We start from the raw sequence: 22,863 nt of genomic DNA, 5'->3' as shown, positions 1-22,863 counted from the left end.
AAAACAAAAAAAAAAAAAAAATCTTTTAAAGGGAAAATTTTGAAAATTTTTTGCCCTTTTTTCCATTTGTTTGGAAAAAAAGCCCAAGCAAAGGTTTAAATTTTTTTTTCCTTTATTCCAAAACCCCCCAAAAAAAAAGTTAATAGAAAAAAAACCAAAAAAAAAAAAAAAAAAAAAAAAAGGGGTTTTTTTTTTTTTTTTTTTTTTTCATAAATAAAAAAAAGACAAAAATTTGTTTTAAAATTTATTTTATATATATTATAATTTTTAAGTAAAAAAAATTTATATTTCCCAAAAAAATATTTTATAATTAAAATAAAAATATTTTTATAAAAAACAACAAATTATTTATTTAAATTTTTATTTAAATTAATTATTAATTATAAAAATTTTTTATAAAAACCAAAATTTTAAAATATAAAATAATTCCCCAATATTTTTTTTAAAAATATCAAAAATACACCTTTTGAAAAAATGTTTTTTTCAATTTTCTTTCATTTTGTAAAATTCCCCACCCCAAAAATTTAAATTTGTCAAAAAATTATTATATTAAATATTAAAAATATTTTAAAATTATATAATAATTTTAAAATTCCTAAATTATGTATTTTTAAAAATTTTTTATTTTATTTTTCCCCAAAAAACACAGACTTTCCTATTTTTTTTATTTAAAAATATATTTTTAAAATTATTTATAAATATTTAATTTTAAAATCCCCTTTTTAACCAGGGAAGAGGACGGGCAGATTAGAAAAAATTTTTTTTCCCCCTTAATATATATATATAAATAAAAATAAACATTTTTTTTCCCAAAAAAATAAATAAAATTTATTTAAATATTTTATTTTTTTTTAAATGAACCACACACCCCAAAAAAAACCAAAGGAAAAAAAAAAAAAAAAAAAAAAAAAATAAAAAACCACACCCAAAAAACCCCCCCAAAATTTAAAAAATAAAAAAAAAAAAAACACACAACCAAAAACAAACAACAAAAAACCCACACACAACAAAAAAAAAACCAAAAAAAAAAAACAAAAAAAATAAATGTAAAATTTATTTGTACCAGGAATTTTTAAAATTCTTTTCTTTTCCAAAGGGACCCTTGGTTGTTTTCCCCCTTCCAAAATATGAAAAATTTTGAAACCACCCCTCACCAGGGGGGCCCAATTTTTTTATGCCCTCTTTGCCCCCGAGAGTTCGGCCCCCCCCCGGGGGGGAGCGGGGGGCCATGCCCCTTCCGCCTCCCATCAATTCTTTTAAAAAAAGGACCAAAGCCGGTGGTTCCAAACCCCCTCCCCCCCTCCTACTTTTGGGGCCCCCACACCGGCCCCCGGGGGGTTTTTGACCCCCAAAAAGGAAAACAAACCCTTAGCCCCCGGGGAGCCCCCCGTGCCACCCCCAACCCCCCCTGCAAAACTAGCCCCAAAGTAACCACCCACAAACACACCCCTCCCAAAACCCCTTTAAAACCAACACACACAACCACCCCCGGGAAAACCACCCCTCCAACCCTTCAAACAACAAAAAAAACAAAACACCCCCCACCCCCCCCCCAACTTTGTTTTTAATTTTCCTATTTTTTGTTGGGGGTAAATTCAAAATTTTTTCCCGGGCAAAGGGGCCCGTTTTCCATTTTTCCCTTCCCTAAAAACCACCCGTCCGACGAGGGGTGAAATAATTTTTTTAATATCGTTCGTTCCCAAGTTTTAATTACCCGCGGTTTTATTTTTTCCTCTGCCTTTGGGGGTTGTGTTTTAATCACCAGGGGGAAAAATTCACCCCCCTTTTTTTTCGTTCCTAACCCCCCGCGCCCGTTTTTGCCCCTTCCCTTTCTTCGCTTAGGGTTTTTCCCCCTTTAAGGGTTTTTCCCCCTGTCTTCCATGCCCTAATTCCTTTTAAAAAGGTGGTGGCGGAGGGGTTTGGAAATCCTTTTTGGCCTCAAGGGGCCCCCAAACATCCCCCCCCAAGAAAATGTTTTTGGGGACCGTTTTTGGGGGAAAAGGCAAGAAAAAAAAGTAATTTCAAAATTTTTGGGCCCCCCTTTTTTTTTTTCCTTTTCCCCTTTTCCCCGGGGTTCCCCGAAAAGTTTTTGTTTGGGTTTGGTGCAATAAAGAAAATTCCTTTTCCCCCCAATTTTTCCCTTTTAGTGGGTTTGCGGGGTTTAGTGTCAATTTAAAATGCGGGGGTTTTAAAAGTAAAATTTATTTTTCCGTTTTTAAATTTAATTTTTTCACCCCCTTAAAGTGTTCTGTTTTTTTCCCCCCCCAATGGTTTTTTATTCGTTTTAACCCTCGGGAAATTTTTTCCGAGGGCCCTTTGGTTTAGAAAAAAGGTTATTTTCCTGGTTTCCGACCCCCCTTTCCCCGGTCTTGGGGGCCCTTTGGGAAACCCGGTTTTTCCCCAATTTAAAAATTTTGACGTTTTTTGGGGAAGTTTTTTCCGGAAAAGGGGAAAGGGGAAAAAATTGAAATTTTGGAAATTTGGGTTTTTTCCCCCCGGGGCCGGGGTTTGGTTTTTGGGGGTGCGTAAAAAAATTTGGGCCCCCGAAAAAAATTTTTTCTTGGGCCCCTTTATTCGGGTACCCCGGTTGCCTTAATTAATAAAATGGGTTTTTAATTCTTTATTGTTTATTAAATAACCTTTCTACCTCTTGTTTTTTCCTTCAGTTTTGTTTTGTGTGAACGTTTAATTTCCCTTGGTTTTGGGGGGCCCCTTTCTCCGGGTGGGGTTTTAAATTTCCTGGCCTTCCTTAAATTAAGGGTTTTTGGTAAACCCCCTTTTTAAATTTTTTAACAGGGGCAAACAAAAACCCATTCCCAATTTCACCCCAACGGGAAAAAAGGCAATATTTTTTCCCCTTTTTTCCCTTTTTTCCCTTTTTTTTCTTTTCCCGCAACCCCATTTTTTAAACCCCCCTTTTTAAAAAATTTTAAATACTCCCTTTTTTTCCCCCCCTTTTTTTGGTTTTGACTTTTTTTTCTGTTTTTTTCCCCCTTTCTCTTTTCACTCTCCCTCCCTTCATTCATTTTCCCTCCCCCTTTCCCCACATTTCCCCCTCCCCCCAAAAAAATCCCTTTTTCCCCCCCTTTTTTCCTTTTTTCCCTTTTTTCCCCTTTTCCCCAATCCCTCGACCTTCTCTTTTCCCTTTCTCCCCCCTTTTCCAATCTTTTTTCTCCCTCCCCTCTCCCCTTCCCTCTTTTCCCCTGCCCTTTCCCAACCCTTTTTTTTCCCCCCCCTCCCCCCCTTCCTTCCCTTCCTCCCCACCTCCCTCCCTCCCCCATTTCCTCTCCCCCCCCTCCCCCTCCCCCCCTTCCCTTCCCCCCCCCCTTTTTCCCCCCAAACCCCTTCCCTCCCCCTTTTTTTCCCTTCCGTCCCAACCCCTTGAAAACCCTTTCTTTTAACCCCCCGCCCAACCCCCAAATCCCCCCCCCCCCAACGATTTTTTTCCCCCCCCCTTCCCCTCCCTCTTTTTTTCCCCAAATTTCCCCCCTTTTTACTCCCCCCCCTTTCCCTCTTTTCCCCCTGGGGTTTGGGTTTTTTTTTCCCCCCCCAATAAATAAAATTTTGGGAAAAATTTTTTAAAAAAAAATAAAAGGGGGAAAAGGGGGGGCCGGAAAAAAAAAAGGGGAAAAAATAAAAAGAGGGGAAAGAAAAAAAGGGGGAGGCACCGGCGGGAAAAAAAAAACCTTCTCCCCTCAGGGTTTACGGGATCCCTTTGCAAACTCGGGGCGCCCTTCCTCGGGGGTTTTTAAAATCAGGAATGGGAGGGTTTGAAATTGGGGGGGGGGAAAGGGGTAAGGTGGGGGAGGGGGTAGGGGGGGTGGAAAAAGGAAAATAAAAGGGGAGGGGTGGGGGGAAAAGGAAAAAGGAAAGGGGGGAAAAGGGAAGAGGAAAGAAAAGGGAAAAAGGGAAGGGGGAGGAAGAGGGGGGAAAGGGGAGGGGAGGTTTTTTGGAAAAGGGATGGCCCTGTTTTCAGGGGGTTTGGGGTTTTTTATTGTTTTAGGTTATTGGGGGGCACTTTGTGGGGATAAAAAAATTAATTTTGGTTTAAAAAGGGGGCCCCCCCCCCAAAAAGGAAAAAAAATTTTTTTTTTTTTTTTTAATTCCCCTTCCTTTTTCCCCCCCCCTTATATTTTTTGGCCCCCCGGTTTCCCCCTTGTTTTTTTATGTTTCCTTTTTCCCTCCCCCCCAATTCCATTTTCCCTCCCTTTCGTTTCCCCTCCCCCCCCCTTTTCCCCCTTTTTTCCCACCTTTTTCCCCCCCCCTTCCCCCCTCCCCCATTTTCCTTCCTCTTTCCCCTTCCCCCCTTTCCCCCCCCCTTCCCCCCTCCCCTTTCCCTAGCCCCAAACCCTATTACCCTTTTTCCCTCTCCCCCCCCCCCCCCTCCCCCCAAAAACCCCCATTTCCCACCCCTTCCGGCCCCCCCTTTCCCCTTTCACCCCCCCCCCCACCTTTTTTTTTCCCCCCCTTCCCCCTTCTTTCCCCCCCCCCTCCTATTCCCTTTTCCCCCCCCTCCCTTCCCCCCTCCCCCCCCCCCCCCTTTTACCCCCCCTTTCCTACCCCCCCTTTTCCCCCCCCCCGTCCCCTAAAACCCAACCCCAATTTCCCCCCCTTCCCCCCCATTCCCCTTTCCCTTCTTAATTTTTTTTTTTCCCCAATTTTTTTCCCATTTTTTTTTTTTTTTTTCCTTTACCCCCCCCCCCCCCCCAATTTTTAATTTTTTTTTTTTTTTGGGGGGGGGGTTTAAAAATTTGGGTGTAAAGGTGGCCCCGAAATTAGGTTTGGGGGTGTCAAAAGGAAACGAGTTTTTTTTCCGAGTAAGTGGTCCCAATTTGGGGAAAATTTAATTTGGAGCAAAAAAAATTAGGATTTGGTTATTTTTCAAGTTTTTTTTGGGGAATTTTTTTTTTTTTGGTTTTTTTCTTTTTCAAAATTTTTTTTTTTTTCCAAAAAAAAAGGTTTTTTTTTTTTTGGGGGGGGAAAAAAAATTTTAAAAAAAATTTGGTTTGAAAATTTGAAAAAATTCGTTTTTTTTTAAAGGCGGATTTAATTTTATTTCCCGGTGAAAAATGGGGGGGTAAATATTTAAAGGGAAATTTAAATTTTTTCTTTTGTTAAATTTAAAATACATAATTTTTTAATAAAAAGGGGGGGGTTTTTTTTTTTTTTTTTTTTTTTGGGGTTTATGTTTATGATTTTTAAACTATTATTAAAAAAAAAATTAATAATTTATTAATTTAAAAAAAATATATAAAAATATTTGTTTGTTTTTTTGTTTTTTTTAAACCAGGGGGTTTTATTTGTTTGGCCCCCTTGGGGGTTTTGGTGGGGCAAATAATGTAAAAAATAATAAAATTTTTTTAAAAAGGGTTTTAAAAAGGGGAAAAAATTTTTCCGTTTTTTTTTTTTTTAAAAAAAGGAACGAAAAATTTTTTATTTTTATTTGTTGATTTATATTATAAATAAAATATATTTTTTTTTAAAATTTTATTTGTTTTTTTTTTTTTTTTTTTGTGTTATTTTATTTTGTTTGTTTCTCGGGTTTAAATTAAAAATTTTAAAATTTTAAATTGGGGTTTTTTAAAAAATTAAATTTTTTAGGCCCCAAAAAATAACAAAATTTTTCTCTGGCGAAAACTTGGGTTTTTTTTTACGTGTTTTCCCCTAAATTTTTCAAATAAAAAACTTTTTTTTTTATTTTTATTTTTATTTTTTTCCATTTTTGTTTTTTGGGGTTTTTTAATTTTTTGTTTTAGTGTTAATTAACAATTTATTTTTTCCTTTCTTTTTTATGTTTTTCCCTTTTTTAAAAAAGCCAAAAAATAAATTTTTTTCGTTTTTTTTTTTTTTTTTTTTTTTTTTTTTTTTTTTTTTAAAAATTGGAGGGTTTTGATATTTAGAAAAAGTTATAAAAAATTAAGATTTTAAAGTATCGACAATTTTAATTTCAAAAAAAGCCTTTTAAAAATTTTTAAATTTAACGTTTTTTTTTTTTTTTTTTGATAAAATTTCCCCAAAAAAAAAGGGGTTTTTTTAAAAAATTTTTAGAATAAAAAACAGGGGAAAAAAAAAGGGGGGGGGAAAAAAAAGAGAATAAAGGGAAAAGAGGAAGGGTTTAAAAGAAGAGAAAATGGGAGAAAAAAAAAATCCCAAAACGGGAGAAGAGAGAGAGGGGGGGGGGGAGGAAAAGAAAAAGAGAGAGAGAGGGGGAAGAGAGGGATAGAGGGGAAGAAAAGAGAGAGAAGGGGAGGGGAATTTTTAAAAAGGAAATTTTTAAAGAGAAAAATAGAAAAAGAAAAAATTTTTAAAAGGGGAGAATTAAAAAAGTTAAAAAGTTCCGGTTTCCCTGAAAAAATTTTTTTTCCTCCCCATTTTAAAATTTTTTGTTGGACAAAAATTTTTCGGTTTTTTAAAGGAAGCCCAAATTTTTTCTTCCTTTCCCCCTTGGGATCAATCCCCATTATAAGGGGTATTTGAACCATACCCAAATTTTTCCCCCTTAAGAAAAACCTTTTGGGGGGATTTAGCAGGAAAAACCCCAAATTCCCATTTAAATCGGAAACTCCTTCAATTTTTTTCCCAAAAATTTTCTTTTTAAGGGCCCCCAAAACCCGTCAAAAAGGTTTTTTTGGGGTTTTTAAAAATTAAGGGGAGCCATTTTTTGGCCTTCTGCAAATTTCCCCGTTTTAAATAAGGCTTAGGGGTTTAGGGTTGGAACCTTTTTTGAAAAAACATGGCTCTAAACTGAAATTTTTTGCCCTTGCTTAAACCTTGGTGGGTTTTGGGTAAATAAACCTTTTTCCCCTCGCAATTTTCTTCCTGGCCCTTTAAAAATTGAAAACCTTTTTAAAAAAATTCCTAATGAAATTATTTTCCTTACACATATTTTTAAGGGAGTTCATTCTGGGGGGCCCCCTTTCCGTGTTTTAAAATTTTTTCCCCTTTTTAAAACCTTTGGAGTGGGGTTACGGGTTTAAAATACCCCATTCCCCTTTAACGGAGATTTTGGCCGGTTCCCCTTTTTTATATCAATTCTTTTTATTTTTCCCTGCTTTGGAAAGGGAGACTTGGTGGCGGCCCCCAGTTTTTTCCAGGCGGGGCCCTTTGGAGGTAATCATTCCCAAGGGGGAAACCCGCCGGCGGGGGCCTTGGAACCCCTGGCTGGGCCCGGAATAAATTAATTTTTAAAAAAAAATTTTATAATAATCCAATTTTTATATATATATAATATATATATATAATATATATATTATTATTTTATATCATATATTATTATATTATTTTATAATTTTAATATATTTTATATATATATTATATATTTTGTTTTATTTTATAATTTTAATATAAAAAATAATAATATTTTTTTAAATATATATATATATATATATATATATATTTTAAAAAATATAAAAAAATATATAAAATTTAAAAATATATATTTTAATATATATAAAATACTAAACATTTTATATAACAAATATATAGTTTTTATATATATAAATAAATCAAATTATATAAAAAATATAATATTATTTTTTATAAAAAATTATATATATTTATTATACATAATTTTTACACAAATATACATAAAATAAAAAAATATATATATATATTTTATTTTATATATATATATATATATTATATATTGATATAAATAAAAAATATATATATTACACAGATACATATTATATTTATATATATATATATATATATTTTATATAAAATATATAAAGGAGGGGAGAGGGAAGGAGGGGGGAGGGGGAAGAGGGGGAAGAGAGAGAGGGGGAGGGGAGAGGGGCGAGAGGGGAAAAGAGAGAGAGAAAAAAAAAAGGGGGCCCCACACACACACACACCCACACCCACACACCACACACCACACACACAAAACACACCCCCACACACACACACACACCCCACACCACAAAAATTTATTATATTATAAAATATAAAATTATTATATATATATATTTTTTAAAAAATTTTAAATATATATACTATTTTAAACGATAATTCAGAGCTTTTAAAGATTTTCTCCCCTTTCCTGAAATTTTTCCTTTAGTTACCCTTTTTTCTGCCGGAATTTAAAATTTCCTAAGTTTAATGGCAAAAAAAGCGAGGTTATTTCGAACTTTACAAAGATTTTTTTTTCCCTTTTTTCTTTTTACTTTTTGTCCTTATCGTCCCGTTTCATTTAGTTTATTTTTTCATTAAAAACCCTTTTACTAAAAAAAAATAAAAATTTTAAATGATAATACTACAAATAGAAGTAATGGTAATCCCAAATAATAAAAAAATACAAAACAAAAAAAACAATAATAATAGGGGATGAGATGAAAATGATGATAAAAACATTCAAAATTAAAATTTTAAAAAAAAATCATAATAAGGGATAATAATCATTAAAAATAATTAAAGGGGGAAAGAGGAGGATTTCTTCTGAAGGTTGAGCAATAAACCGGGTGGATGTTTTTGGCCTAGACTGAGGTGATATTACTTATAAGGGAGGCAAAAAATTGCGTGCCCCAGAGTCGTGGTAAAAGGGAAGACCGGATTTTGGGGAACCCCGGGGGGGAATTTAAATGCTTTAGTATTTTGGAAAAAGGGGAGCACCCTCAGTGCCCCAAAAAAATCTTCATTACGGGCCTGGCCCAGCCTTGGTATGATGGAGAAAAACACCAAAACTCCGCAGGGTCCCTTGGGGGGTTTAAGGCCTAGCCAACTAACAGGGGGAATACCAGGCCCTTTGCTCCCCCCCGGGCCGGGTTCATGCTGGCACAAAAGTCACCCTTTTTCATCCCTTCGAAAGGGCCCTCTCCCCCTTTGAGAAGGAACAGAAGAAAGGGTTGGAGAAGAGAAAAAAAACAAAAGGGGAAGAAAAAATGACATTGCAAAATTATTTTGGAGTCGAGGGCAAAATTAAAATTTGGGGGACCCAGGAAAAGGGGGGCCCGGCCCTTCCTAAGACCCCCTTTGGTAAAAAGGGGGAGGGGGTAAAAAATAACAAAACCCAATAACAATAATAATGGGTAAAGTAATATTAATAGTAATAGTGATTTGATGTGATAGTGATATGTTTTGTGAAGGGATAGTGATAGTGTAGGGGATAGTGATAGTGATAGTGATAGTGATAATGAAAATTTGTAATGATAATGATAATGATAATGAAATTTAATAATAATAATAATAATAATAGTAAAAATTTGATGAGATGATTTTGATATTATAAAACAACAACAAAACAACAACAATAATAATAATAATGATAACAATAATAAAAAAAACCAATGTTTAATTTACTTTTTAAAATCATGATGTAATATTTAAAAATGATAATACTAGTTTAATAATCCCTTTAAAATAAATAATAGAAGAAGAAAAAGAAGAAGAAAAAAAGAAAAGAATGATATCAAAATAATAATAATGACATAAAAACAAAAACCCAAAAACAACAATAAAAATTTAAATAAATAAAATAATAAAAAATGTCAATATAGAAAATTAAAAATTTCATCACATCATCTTCATCACTAAAATTTAAATAATTATAACAACAATATCATTATTAAAAAATTAAAAATAAAAAATAATAATAATTAATAATAATAGTAATAAAAATTTAATAATATAATAATAATAAAAATAATAAAAAAAAAAATAATAAAAATAATAATAATAAATAATAATATAACAAATTAATAATAATAATAATGACCAAAAACAATTTTCCCATAATAACAACAAAAATTTCATAGTATAAAAATAATTATTATTATAAAATTAATTAAAAAAAATAAAAAATTTTAATAAAAATTGAAATGTATTTAATTAAAATTCTAAACAATCTTATTCAAAAATTTTTTTTTCATTTAAAATTTCTTTTTCTCTTTGTCACGGGGGTCCACTAAAAACCGTCCTCCCCCTTTTCCCCTTTTTCTTCTTTTCTATCTTCTTTTTCTTCTTTTTTTTCTTCTTCCTTCTTCTTTCCCTTCTTCTTTTTTCCCTTCTTTTTCTTCTTCTTCTTCTTTTTCCTCCCCCTCCTCTTCCTTCTCCTTCTTCTCCTTCCCCTTCTCCTCCTCCCCCTTCTCCTCCTCCCCCTTTCCCCCTCCTAGCCCTCCCCCTACTTCCCTTTCCCTTGTTTTCGGGAATTGAGGTCTTATTTTTTCTTCTTTTTCCCTTCCTTTCTCTTTCTCCTCCACATCCTCCCTCCCTTTCTCCTTTTTCCTTCTCCTTCTTATCTTTCCCCCCTTCTTTTTAAATCTCCCCCCCAAATCTTGAAAATTTAAAACAAATTTTATAAATCAAATTTATTTGGCATACATAACATACAGATCTCATTACATATCAAAAAAATCCCACAAACAAGAAATAATCTTTTAAAAAAAAAAAAAAAAAAAAAAAAAAAAAAAAAAAAAAAAAAAAAAAAAAAAAAGGTCCCTCAGAAGAAAAAGGGAAAAAATTTTAAAATTCTGTTTTTTTTAGATGTTTGACCCCCGTATAGAATCCGTGTGGTGTGTATTGTGGTGTTTTGGGTGTGTGGGGTTGGGGTTGGGGTTGTGTGTGTGTTTTGTTGTGGGGTGTGTGGTGTGTGTTGTGTGTGTTTTGTGTGTGTGTGTGGTGGTTTTCTGTGGGGTGTGTGCGCATATGGTTGCGCGTGGGGTGCGTGTGCGTGGCGTGTGCATGTAAAATTTTCAATTTCCTTGGAAAAAATTGGGGGGGCCCAAAAATTAGTTTTAAACATACACATGCAAGTATTTACGGGTTAATCAAATTTTAAACAGTTTACATAAAACAAACTCGGGGTGGATTCCCCCTTTTTAGTTCAAACCCACTTCAGTTATGATTACAATTGTCCCCCAAGAAAAGAAAAAACTAAAAGATTTGTGTAATAAACTACCCAATGGATTCTAATACCACCCCTGCTATAAACAGATCAAATTTCAGTCAATAATTACACATAAATTTGTCATATCAATCAGAAAATTTAAAAACCCAAAGTTTAAACAACCTAATATTACCATAAAATTTTTAAAAACGCTCATTAAGAAATTTTTAAAAATTTAAATATGTTAATGTTTTTCCTTTTAATTAAAAACATTTATATAAATACTAAAAGAAATGTTACTTTTTGTACATGGGCACTAGCTTTCAGTATTAAAACCCCATAACAGATAACCTTTTTTTTCATAAATATTATTTTCCATTCCTACTTTCATACTTGGCAAAATACCCTAAATATTCCTCAGTTTTATCTAAAAAGGCCCACAAATTTAAAAAAAGATGATAAAAACAAGACCGTTTTAATTTTCCTTTTAAAATTTGGGAACCCCTCTTGGTTTTGCATTTCTGTAAAAAAACGGGGACGCTATTATTAATAAGCCCAAACTTCTTCTTTTAAATTTTAAAAACTAATAAAAAAAAAAAGTTTTTTATCAGTCCCGTTGAATGTTTTTAAATTTTAAACAGGTCAAAATGTAAGCTGTGAAATAACTTGAGAACTAAGTCGAATGTTTTTTGAGAAATTGTGATCAATGAAAAAACCCAAGTAAATACATTAATTTTAAAACCATTACTCAGGTAAAATGATTCCAGGGTTTGAAAAAAAAAAAAAAAAAAAAAAAAAAAAATGGGAATTTGGGAAAGGGAAAAAATATGAAATACAAAAAAAAAATTACAAAAAAAAAAAAAGAAAAGAAAAAAAAAACAAAAAAAGGGGTGTCCTCCTAATTAATTTTGGGAATAAATCTGATGCAAGCAAACACCCTGCCCTTCCCTTTTTGAAATGAAAAATTTTGCTCATGAAAAACAATGTCTGTTCACCTACTCATAAACTTTCACCCCTTTTTTCAAAAATTTTTTTAAACCAAATATGAAAAGACTAAAAAACTTGGAGTAAAAAATGGCACTTCCCAATATACTTCAAAACTTCCATACCCGGATACACTTCTCTCTATATTCCCCCTTTAAAAAATTTGGGAAAGGGAAAAATGTGCTCTTTTTACGTTTATGCATCCTGGGGTAAAAATTTTAAAATTTTCCCCTTAGGGGAAAAAGACCTTCTTTTAGGAGTGAAAAAATAAAAAACTTTTCCCTTCATATTTTACTGTTTTTTTATAAACGGGAAAACCCTTTCCCAAAAAAATTCTTTTCCCTTGATATGTTGAATTTTGAGTCCATAATATCAAAAAAAGGGCCCTAAAGTGACAAAATTTTAAATTTGCCTCTTATTATTTTGTGCAAAGTTCTACAAGTGAAGGGGGAAAAACAAAAAGTGCAAAAATTTGAAAAAATAACCCCCCTTTTCAAATGAATAAGGCCTTTAAATTTCAAAAAACCAAATTAATTTTCCTGTAAGGGGGAACGAATATCTATCAGAGGGGGTTGAAACTACAAAAAACTAAATTTGCAATGATAAAGGGGAATTAGTGATGAAAAAATAATTTTTTTAAAAAACGTAAGGGAATTTAAAATAAACTCCATTCTTTGGGGGCAAATTTTTCAAGCCCCAACTAGTCATCATATCTTACAAACAAAATGACCTATCATAAGCTGAGAAACATGGGAAAAAATTTAAATAAAAATTAAAAAGGAAATGACCCTTATACAAATGCCAAAAAAGGGAATGTTAAAAACTTTAAAAGCACCCCAAAAATTTGAAACAAAAACAAATACATTTTTCCTTTAAAATAAAATTTAAATTAAAACCCCTAATAAATCTCAGATGAAAGGGTACTAAACCCTCAGCCACTTTTTTGACGGTTTAAACTGGTTTGCAGATGAGTGGAAAAAAAACAGTATCTTGTAATTTAAAGTACCATTAAAAATTTTTTTGTAAAAAAAAAGGAAAAAATTTGGGAAACCGGGTTAAGAAATAAAAAGCCTTTACCTAAATAATCTTTTCTTCTAAAAATCACAAATTCTATTTTTAAAAGGAAGCAAAACTTGAATACAGTATGTGAAATTAGGCAGACCTAAAAATTTAACCTAAAAAGTGAGCCCTCAAAAATAGGTTAATATACAATTATATAAGCAAGCAAATTTTTATTACTGCATTTTTTAAAAATTTAAATTTTGTATGTGTCTATTAAATTTCCCAAAAAAGCTACCAATAGGTAATAGAAACAGCCACTAGCTTTATAATTTTATTTTATAATGAAAGGAGTAATGTACGATAAAAATATTCCGCTAGAAAAATTCTTTGGCTTTTACCTTGTTATTTTCCCAACGTTCAATGATCATTTAAAAAAAAAAAAAAGACATTCAAGTAAACCCAAAACTAATTACACAAAATCTATTGGTCCTCTATTCAGCTTGGTTTATATTCATAAATGATGAATTTTGCAAAAAAAATAAAAAAAAATTTTTTAATGGAAAAAGATAAGAAAAAAAAAGTAGAAAACAATTTAAAATTTCCCTTGACAAATGGGGTTATTCACAAATACTGCAAACCAAACCCCCATATAATACTAATTTTGGGGTTACTGTTTCTTTTCCAAAAAATCAAGCTCTCACTGAAAGGGAAAATAACAACTCCAAATGTACCAGCCCAATCCAATTACTTCACATAAATTAAATCACAAGTCCTTTTTTGAAAGGGAATTCCACTCACAAGGAGTTAACATTTCCCTTTCCTTTATTTTAAAGTAGTTTTTTTAAAAACTAATCAATCTTTCCCTTGCTCTCAATAGGAACATCTTTTCAAATCGGAAAATTTAAAAATTTTCTAGAAATTTTTCCCCTGAACGTTCCTAACCCTTCAATATTATCAAAATACATAACAACACCCATGATTTTTCTGGTGAATTTTAGCATGTTTCCCTTCGGGGAATCTCTCCTTGTCTGTGCTCAAAAAAAAAATCAAAGAGGAAAAGTAAATCTCTTTTTTGGAAATCCTCAGTTTTTTAAAAACAATCCTCGGGCCCCAAAAATCACTTTTTCCTCTTCCACATTCCCACACAGAAAGCCCCAAAGCCTAACAAAAAAAACCCTTTTTTGGGATAAAAATTGATCAAACAATGACAAAAACAAAAATAAAAAAAAAGGGGAGAAGAAAAAAAAAACACTGCCTTTTTCCCCAGGGCACAATCCCCCCAAAGGGATGCCCATTCACTGTTTCGTTAGGGCCCCAAGGCCTTATCCCCTCCCCCTTGGGGGCCCCTTTTTTCACTGTGATAGGAGGAAAAATTTTTGGGGGTTTGGCCTCCTTGCCCCCAAAGGTAAAAAGGACACGGTCGGGGGAAACACACATAGTTCTGGGCCCTAGGGGAAAAAAAAAAAAAAAAACTATTATTTCATGTGAAGGGGGCAAAAAAATTTTTTTTACATTTTAAAAAAAGGAAAAAATATTTCAATTATTGGGATTTTTTCCCAAGAACTGAAATTTTTAAAACATTAAATTGAAAATGAAAGTGAAGGGAGGGGGGGAGGAAAAAGGAGGAGATAGAGGAAGAGGAAGTGAAAAGAGTGATGTAGAGGAGAGGGGTTGAGAGAGGAGGGGGATAGGGGGGGGGGAGGAGAAGGGGAGAAAAAAGAAAAGAGAAAAGAAAAAGAAATGGGGGAGAGAGAAAATAAAAAAAACCCTGAAGAAAAAGTAAGGGAAAAAGAATACAACCCCCAAATAAACCCCCCATCCAGCAGCCAAAGGGCTCCCCTTTTCTTTTGCAATGTCTCTGAAAATCTGTTCTTCCACCTCCCTTTAAACGGGTTTTCAGCCGCCAAAGGGTTTTTGGGACTGGGCTGATGTTTTTCCCAGTGCCCGTCCCTGCACAAAGAAAAAAAAAAAATAAACATATTTCCATTAAATCTAAAAAAAAAAATCTACTAAAAAAGGACCACTACAGAGGGTCATGATCGTAATCTTCTAAAAACCAGTTTTTCCAACCCTTTTTCAAAACAACAACAATAATAATAAAAAAAACAATAAAAAAAATTTAAAAATTTGAAAATCCTATAAGTGATAAAATGTGATATATAACAAAAAGTAGTAGTAGTAGAAATTAGTAGTTGGGTAGAGTAGTAGTAGAAATTAGTAGTAGGTAGTAGTAGTAGAAAGTAGTAGTGGTTAGTATTAATAATAATAAAAAATAAAATAATAATAATAATAATAAAATAATAATACATAGGATAACCATAATGATAATTAAAATAATAATATAATAACAACAACAAAAACCCAACAAAAACAAAAAAACAACAAAAATAACAATAACAATAACAATAACAATAACAATAACCCATAAAAAATAAAAACAATAATAAAACAATAATAAAATAATAAAAAATAATAATAAAAATAATAATAATAAAAATAATAATAATAATAATAATAATAAAAAAATAAAAATTTAATAATAAAAATAATAAAGTAAAGAATAATAAAAAAAAATGACATCAAAATCAACTTGGGGATCATCAATAAAAATAAATAAAATAAAACTATGATAAAAACCAATGGGGGTGATTTTGGGAAAAAAAGTAAAACCCTTAATGACACCTTTAAAAAAATAATGAACAAAAAAATATGTAAAGGGCTCCCCAAAATCGAATGCAAAAAAGGATCCCCTTTAGGGAAGGTCCTTGATTTTTGTTTGGGGCATAAACCGACACTTGTCTTGAAACTCGCAAAAAGGGTCCCCCCCCTTCTTTCTAAACCAGGATTTCAACAACCTGTTTTGGGAAAAGAAGAGCAAAAAAGGGGAAAGGGGTATGCAAATCTTAACCATGTGGTAATGTTTGATACAATCACAGAAAACTGACGGGGGGGGAAAAATTTCTGATTTTTAAAAACTTTTTGCTAACCGGGGACTGTAAAGTTTAAAGAAAAACTTGAAAACCCCACCCCACTGCCACCCAAATAATAATTGGTTTTCTTTTTGGGTTTTTAATGTTTATGTACTTGACAAATTAAAAAAAATTTATGCAAAGAAAAATAAAACTTGATTCTAAAACACTAGGAAGTCCCTTAAATGCAGAAAACGGGAAAAAAAAAAAATATAATTTAAAATTATTTTTATATATAATATATATATATATTATATATAAATATATATATATATATATATATATAATAAAACATATACATAAAAACTATACATATACAATACATAAAAATTAATATTATATATATATATATATATTTTATATATTTTATATATATATATACATATACATTTTAATATATATACATATATATAAAATATATATAATATAATATATATATTATATATATTTTTATATATTTTACAATAATATACATATATAACATATATATATATACATATATATATAAAATAATAAAATTTTACATATTACATTTTTATTTTTTATATATATATATATATTTTATATATTATAGATATAATATATTTTAATATATAATTTTATAAAATATATTTATATATATATATATATATAATGGCATTCACCTTCTTTTTTTTAAGCCCAAATCTTCTCAAATTAACGCGGGACAATTTGTTTCCACCCCCGGAAAAAACAATTTCACATACCCAAAAGCACAAAGGGCAGACAAACCTTGATGGAAGTGGCTGCCAACATTGGTGGCAGAGAAGCCGAAAAGCAATAACCGAGACCTGACAACCTCTGGTGGTCGATCACAAATTTGGGGCCACACAAAAAACCCCCGGGTCTAGCTGCAGAGGTCCCCAAAGCGGGCCCAGGGATAATGTCTATTTTCCTTTCTTTCTGTTCAGAAAGTTAAATTTTTTTGTTTAAACCCTCCTTTGAGTATTTTAAAACCCTTTTTCCCCTAAAAATTATCTAAGTGCAATAGTCTTCTTAAATCACACAAATATGCAGTGCTAAAACCTATTCACACATAATAATTTGATAAAATTTCCATCCCCACCCTCTAAAAACATGAAAAAAAAAAAAGGTTTTCCACTATCTTTTAAAAGGGTTTACGAAAACCACACTAACGGGAAACATAAAAAGTGGTCGGGTTTCCCACGGAAAATTTTTCCCCGGGGTTCCAAAGGTGATCGATCATCAATAAAGGGGGGCGCAGCTTGTATTCTGCCCCCTTTTTTTTTCCCCCGTTCGGGAAGGGGGAAACCCCAATTAGGCCTGGTTCATTTTAAATGCCTTCCACACCAAAAATTTGCGTGTTGCATTCGCCTTCCGGGGGTCCTGAGGGTTTTGATAAGTCATTAGAGTTAGACTGGGAAATGGGGGAAAAATTAGGATTTTTTCCAAATGGGAAAAACTAAGTTTTTTATGCTTGCCAACCAAATAAAAAAAAATTTTTTTTTTTTACATTCTCAAAAATAAAAGAAAAAAAAATTTACATTTAAAATGCCTCAGTACTTAAAAGAAAAAAAAACAAAAAAAAATAAATTATTTCCCCTTTTTATCGGCTTGACCTCCCTTTTCAAGAATTTTCCCTAAAGGTGATTTACGTGGGGTTTGGGGGGAAGTATAAACGCGACCCCTTTGCTGGCCTGTAACCCCCCTTTTAAAAAATGAAGTTCCCCACCCTCATCCCGGGGAAGGGGAAAAATTTTTGCCCGCTTTTAACGGGGCTAAAAAAAATGGACCCCTTTCCCAAATTAAAGGGGCCTTTGGTTACAAAAAAAGCCCCCTTTTTCAAAAAAAAAAACTGACATTCCTTTGTCACTGGATTAAATTTTATTGCCTCAAAATCATCCCTGACAGAAAACCCCCCCTAACAGACATAGATACCCCCCAAAAAAAACCCCCACCTTTTTCCCAAAAATTGTTTTTTAAGTTTTTATTTTTTTAAATTTTATTTTAAATTTCCTTCCAGTCACCTCAACACTACTCTTATTAGACAAAAAAAACTTTTCCCTCTAACCAAAACAAACTCAATTGCCCTCACTATCATACATGCCTAACAGCAGCTTAAAACTTTCTTTTTCCAGAAAAAATTTTTAAACCCCATTTTTTTGCCACTTAGCATATATAAGGTCCCCAAACTTTTCGAAAAGCAGGGATAGCAGATGCACTCGTTGAGAACCCATATTAGGGGAAATGCCTTTTTCACGTTGAAGTACTCTGCCAGTCTTTCTTAAAAGGCTCAAAGGGACCTCTGATAACAAACAAATGACATTTTTATTTGGGAAAAAACTTTGGAAAATTTCTTTTTTTTTGACTTTGGAAAAAATAAAAAATGATACATATATAATCTATATGTGCCAGGACAAGGGGAGGCAACTCTCGGTTCCCCATTTTTTTGGCTAAAAATAAACAGTTTCCAAAAATCGCATAAACAGCATCTAAAAAGTTTTTTTTAAAAAAAGATACTTGAAAGAAAAAATAAAAATAAAAAAAAAAAAAAATTAAAAAAATTAGATACGAATCAAAAATCAAATCCAAGAGTAAAAATTTGTATGTCTGACATGCAATCCCCCCTTTAATTTTTTGTTTTACTAAAATAAAATTTTCTTTTTTTTTTTTTTTTAAATATAAAAGGAAGTCAATAATCTACACCCTCCTTTCCCGGGCCCTTTTCAAACAGAAAAAGGGAGACCCATATTAAAACATTTTTGGATACTTACCGGGGAAACCATAAAACCAGGGGGCCCCAAAAACCCCAAACCCCCCTAGGGGGTGGAGACATTAAAGTCCCGGCTTTCTCAATCTCTGGACGCTCCCCCAAAGTTTTAGGAAATTTGTGCGTCCCCCAAGTTGCAGAAACCTTCTCTCCCTTTCTCCTAGGTCTAAGTACTTTCCAGCCTGTGGAGAGGTGAATGGTGAAAAGTTTTTCCATTTTTCCCCCAAAAATACAAATATCCTATTTTTTTAAAACAAAGGTTTTCCCCCACTTTAATTACTTTTCTTTTAAATGACTCATATTTCTTACAGTTCTAAAAAATCGGTTTAAAAAAGTTTATTTAAATTTTGATTTTTTATGCAAGAAAAAAAACCCAAGGAGTAAAAAATGAGTGTGCAATGCAAAATTTCAAAATTTGGGGGCATTTAATTTGTATTTTTCCCCCAGAAATTATAACTGTAAAAAGTTTGTTTTTGAAAAAGGATAACTCCCGGGCTTGTGCATGAGCAAGTGCAAAATAACAAAGTTTTTTACTGTATCTATATCTAAAATATGTACCTATGTGGATAGAAATGCTAGTTCCCAAAAGCTTTTTTCACAAAAACAATATCAATATTTTATAAATTAAATTTGGGAAAACATTTCCCAATCTTATTTGGGAAAATTTAAATATGATCACAAGATATATCATAATTCATCTCTTCCAGAAAATAATGCACCATCTCTAGACCTAATTTCTTTAAACAACTAATAAATACTTGCACTAATTTATGTGTGAAATGGATATGGAATAATTCCCATTTATCCAATGAATATCATCCTTATTCATGGAGCCCAGAAGGCAATCATAAACATGAAGCAGTTTCAAGCAAGGCAGTTTCATTACAACAATCTCTCTGAAACAACACTTACAAGGTTATCCATGACTGTCCCCTGAATATAAAGGAGAAATCCTCTTCCAGCTTATAATAGGCTTTATCAGGTATGTTTATATATTCCTTCAAACAATGTATTGGAAATCAGTCTTAATATATTAAGGGGGTGCCCTTGGTGTTTGATGAACAAGCCCAAAGGGGAAAAAAATAAAATTTCCTAGTAATCAGTTACCAAAATTGCAAAATGTGTCTCTAGGAGTGACATAAGAGATATATCACTAATAACTAAAAAAAAACTATATAACCATCAAAACATACTAGGAATGCCCCTAAATTTCATACATTGTTTACATTCTTCAAACATGTTTTAACCCAAGGCAGAAAACTGAAAAATGAAAAATTTTCCCACAAAATAGATCATCTCATTCTCTGATAAAAGAATCTCCAGTATAAAAAAAATTATAATAATAATAATAAAAAATCTAAAGATTTTCAGTGTAATCCCCCTTCTTAAAAAAAAAAACCCCCCCCCCAAAATTCCCCTTTTTTCCCTCCATTGACAATTACTAAAGTGAAAAACAATGGCTCACTAAAAAGGGAGGGGAAAAAAAGTTTGGGAACTCAAGCCTAAAGTCCAAAAGTGGCTCCCTTTTCCATAAAACAGGCGAGTTTTGGCAGTGCTGGGTGGCCCATGGGGGTGGGGGGTTTTGGAAACAAGTGGCCCCCGGAAACCCCACTAAACGTGAGCTTTCCTCCTCCTAATTACAAACACAACAATATAAATATATATATTCTCAAATTATACAGACGGGTTTTAAAAATCTTAAATTTTAAAAAAAATTGTAGAAAACTTGACTCTGTTTCAAAGGGGGCAAAAAATTTAACAAAAAATTTTAAACCCCAAATGGGAAATTTTTAACAAGAAAACTATTTTGTCAAGCACAACAAAACAGATTTTAAATATTTAAATTATGCACTTTATCATCAAATAAGAATCAGTCTTAGTTCTATTTCTGTAGAATATATATGGTGGAGTTTGTTAGTCTTTCCCAGAACTCAAAGCATGGACACTGTGGCTTTTGCCTGACACTACATAGCTATTAATTTTGACTTCAGATTGTCAGACTCCCATCATAAATCATAGAAATTTCCAAGTGACTCCAGACAGAACAAACCCAGAATAAGCAAGAAAAAAGTCTCATCTCTTTATTTTATAAAATTTGGAAACAGTTGCCTTTTTTTTTTTGGAAAAAGATATGAGTTTTACATTTTTAACCCCAAAAAAATATAAGAAAGAGAAACGTTCTTACCTTTTTGGTCAGCCGCACGAGCTTCGACGGCTGCTTCTTGGCGGTGAAGAGCCAGATAATGCACAACACCAGTAACTCCCTCTAAGGGCCTAGAGGAAAATTGGCCCACCTGAAATACAAGAAAAATTTAATATTAAAAAAGGGTTATGGGAGAATTTTGAAAGGGGACTGAGAATTATAAAAACTTTAAAGAGAATAAATTTTCATATTTTTTGAAAAAATGCTCAATGCATCGATAAGCTGGGGGGGGAGGGAGTCAATCTCTAGTTTATGCTTTTAGATAATTACAAAACTGAAGATCCGGACCCTAATGTAAAATCAGAACTTATTTACCGGTTTCATATTGTACTACCGAAATCAAGACTGGAAGAAATATTTCCAATACAGAGGTACTTGAAGACATTTACATCTCAATCTCAATAGGATTAAAGCACAGGGTACTGAGCACTAGCACATACCATGCCTTAAACCTAACATGTTCTAGAACTAATCTTATTCTCGTGATGACAGCCCCTAGGACAGAGACAAGACATCCTTCATTGATTATAGGCAATCCAAGGTGTCCTGTAACAGTTGCCTGCTAGAATCTGTCCGTATCATTGCATTCCTTTCAACCCCAGAGATGATTATTAACATCTTCCTTTGTACACCAAAGAGAGGGTGTGGGGGGTGGGGATCTTGGGGTGGAAAATAAGTATACGTTTCGTACAGCTGTAAAAATAATAAAAAAAAAAAACGGGACGACCCCTTAAAGTAGAGCAAAGAAGAGCAAAGTAGAGTAAAACAAAAGGTAAAATCGGCTTCTCAAAGGCAGACACAAATCGCCTCGATATAGGCCTACCCAACCAAATAAAAATAAAAAAATATTAAAAAAAAAAAACCAATTAACCCGCAAAAAAGAGCCGGAAACTTCGGGAAAAAATTCCACTGGGACGCCATGACTAAAAGCCCCGCCCTTTATTTCAGTCAACGAGCCGAGGATAAAGTGTCAGTCAAGTCACACAGTCGCTCAGTCACATTAATGAGTCACGAGTCACTCTTAACGACTAAATCACCCGTTTAGACACAATATTCGAGTCCTTTTAAACGTCACACGAATTTAGTCACGAGGTCAACTCATAAATTTCGAGTTATCAGTCACAGACACACGAAGTCTTTTTAAAGAGATTTAAGGCAAATATTTCGCCGAAATTTCTGAGTTGTTGTTTCCCTCCCGTGTCCCGGATGAGGAAACAGCTGACGGCACAGTTTGTTGACTTTTAGATCTGGAGACATTGATGTAAATTCTTTTGGATTTGGTTCATCGCTTTTCTTCTCTTCTTGTGCGGCGATTGGGTGTTATTGGTGTTATTATAGTTTTTTCGTTATTTTTTTTTATGATAGTGGTTTGTGATTGATGATTATGTTGGATTTTGTTTATTGTTGTTGATATATTTTGTTGTTGTTATTGCTGTTAGCTTTTCGTTATTTTTAAGGTTATTATTGTTGTGTTTGTTGTTTGTTTTTCACTTTCCCCCCACTTTTAAACGCCCTTTTAATTTTTATTATTTTTATTATTATTATTATTATTATTATTATTATTATTATTTTTTTATTATTTTTATTTCATAATTTTTGTTGTTGGGTTTTTGGGGGGGTATTTTTTTTTTATTATTTTCATTTTATTTTTATTATTAAATTTTTATTATTTTTAAATTTTTATTATCATATCATTAATTATTTTTATTATTTTTAAATTTTTATTATTTTTTTTTTTATTATTTATTATCAAATTTTTATTATTATTAATTTATTTTTTTAAAAATATAAGAATTAATAATAATAATAATAATGATAATAATAACAATAAAAATTTAAAGATAATAAAATAATAAAAATAATGATAAGGGTTAAAAATAATAATAATAATAAAAATGGGTAATAATAAATAAAAATAATAATAATAATAATAATAAATAAAAAATAATAACAACAATAACAAAATTTCCCAAAATAACATCAAACACAAAACCCCTTAAACTTAAAAAAAAAATAACGAAAAAAACTATAATAACACCAATAACACCCAAACGCCGCACAAGAAGAGAAGAAAAGCGATGAACCAAATCCAAAAGAATTTACATAAATTTTCTCCAGATTTTAAAATTTAACA

General features: G+C 32.1%; 1 protein-coding gene across 1 annotated transcript in view; it reads right to left on the bottom strand.

Annotated features, from left to right (window-relative positions):
• LOC119583389 (serine palmitoyltransferase 1-like) overlaps positions 1 to 21,114 on the bottom strand; it is a 28,661-nt gene extending 7,547 nt beyond the window's left edge. Inside the window, exons 1-5 of the mRNA XM_037931859.1 lie at positions 21,064 to 21,114; positions 20,712 to 20,820; positions 18,531 to 18,708; positions 17,107 to 17,173; positions 16,503 to 16,698 (exon numbers count right to left, since the gene is read on the bottom strand). Coding sequence (XP_037787787.1) covers positions 16,503 to 16,698; positions 17,107 to 17,173; positions 18,531 to 18,708; positions 20,712 to 20,820; positions 21,064 to 21,114 — 601 coding nt within the window. The remainder of the gene's footprint in view (positions 1 to 16,502; positions 16,699 to 17,106; positions 17,174 to 18,530; positions 18,709 to 20,711; positions 20,821 to 21,063) is intronic.
• Positions 21,115 to 22,863: the final 1,749 nt, after the last annotated feature.

This window comes from Penaeus monodon, chromosome 17 (assembly GCF_015228065.2).
Source record: "Penaeus monodon isolate SGIC_2016 chromosome 17, NSTDA_Pmon_1, whole genome shotgun sequence".
Classification (NCBI taxonomy): Eukaryota; Metazoa; Arthropoda; class Malacostraca; order Decapoda; family Penaeidae; genus Penaeus; species Penaeus monodon.
The sequence above is the reverse complement of the archived record's forward strand: the minus strand, read 5'-3'. Positions and strand labels throughout refer to the sequence as shown.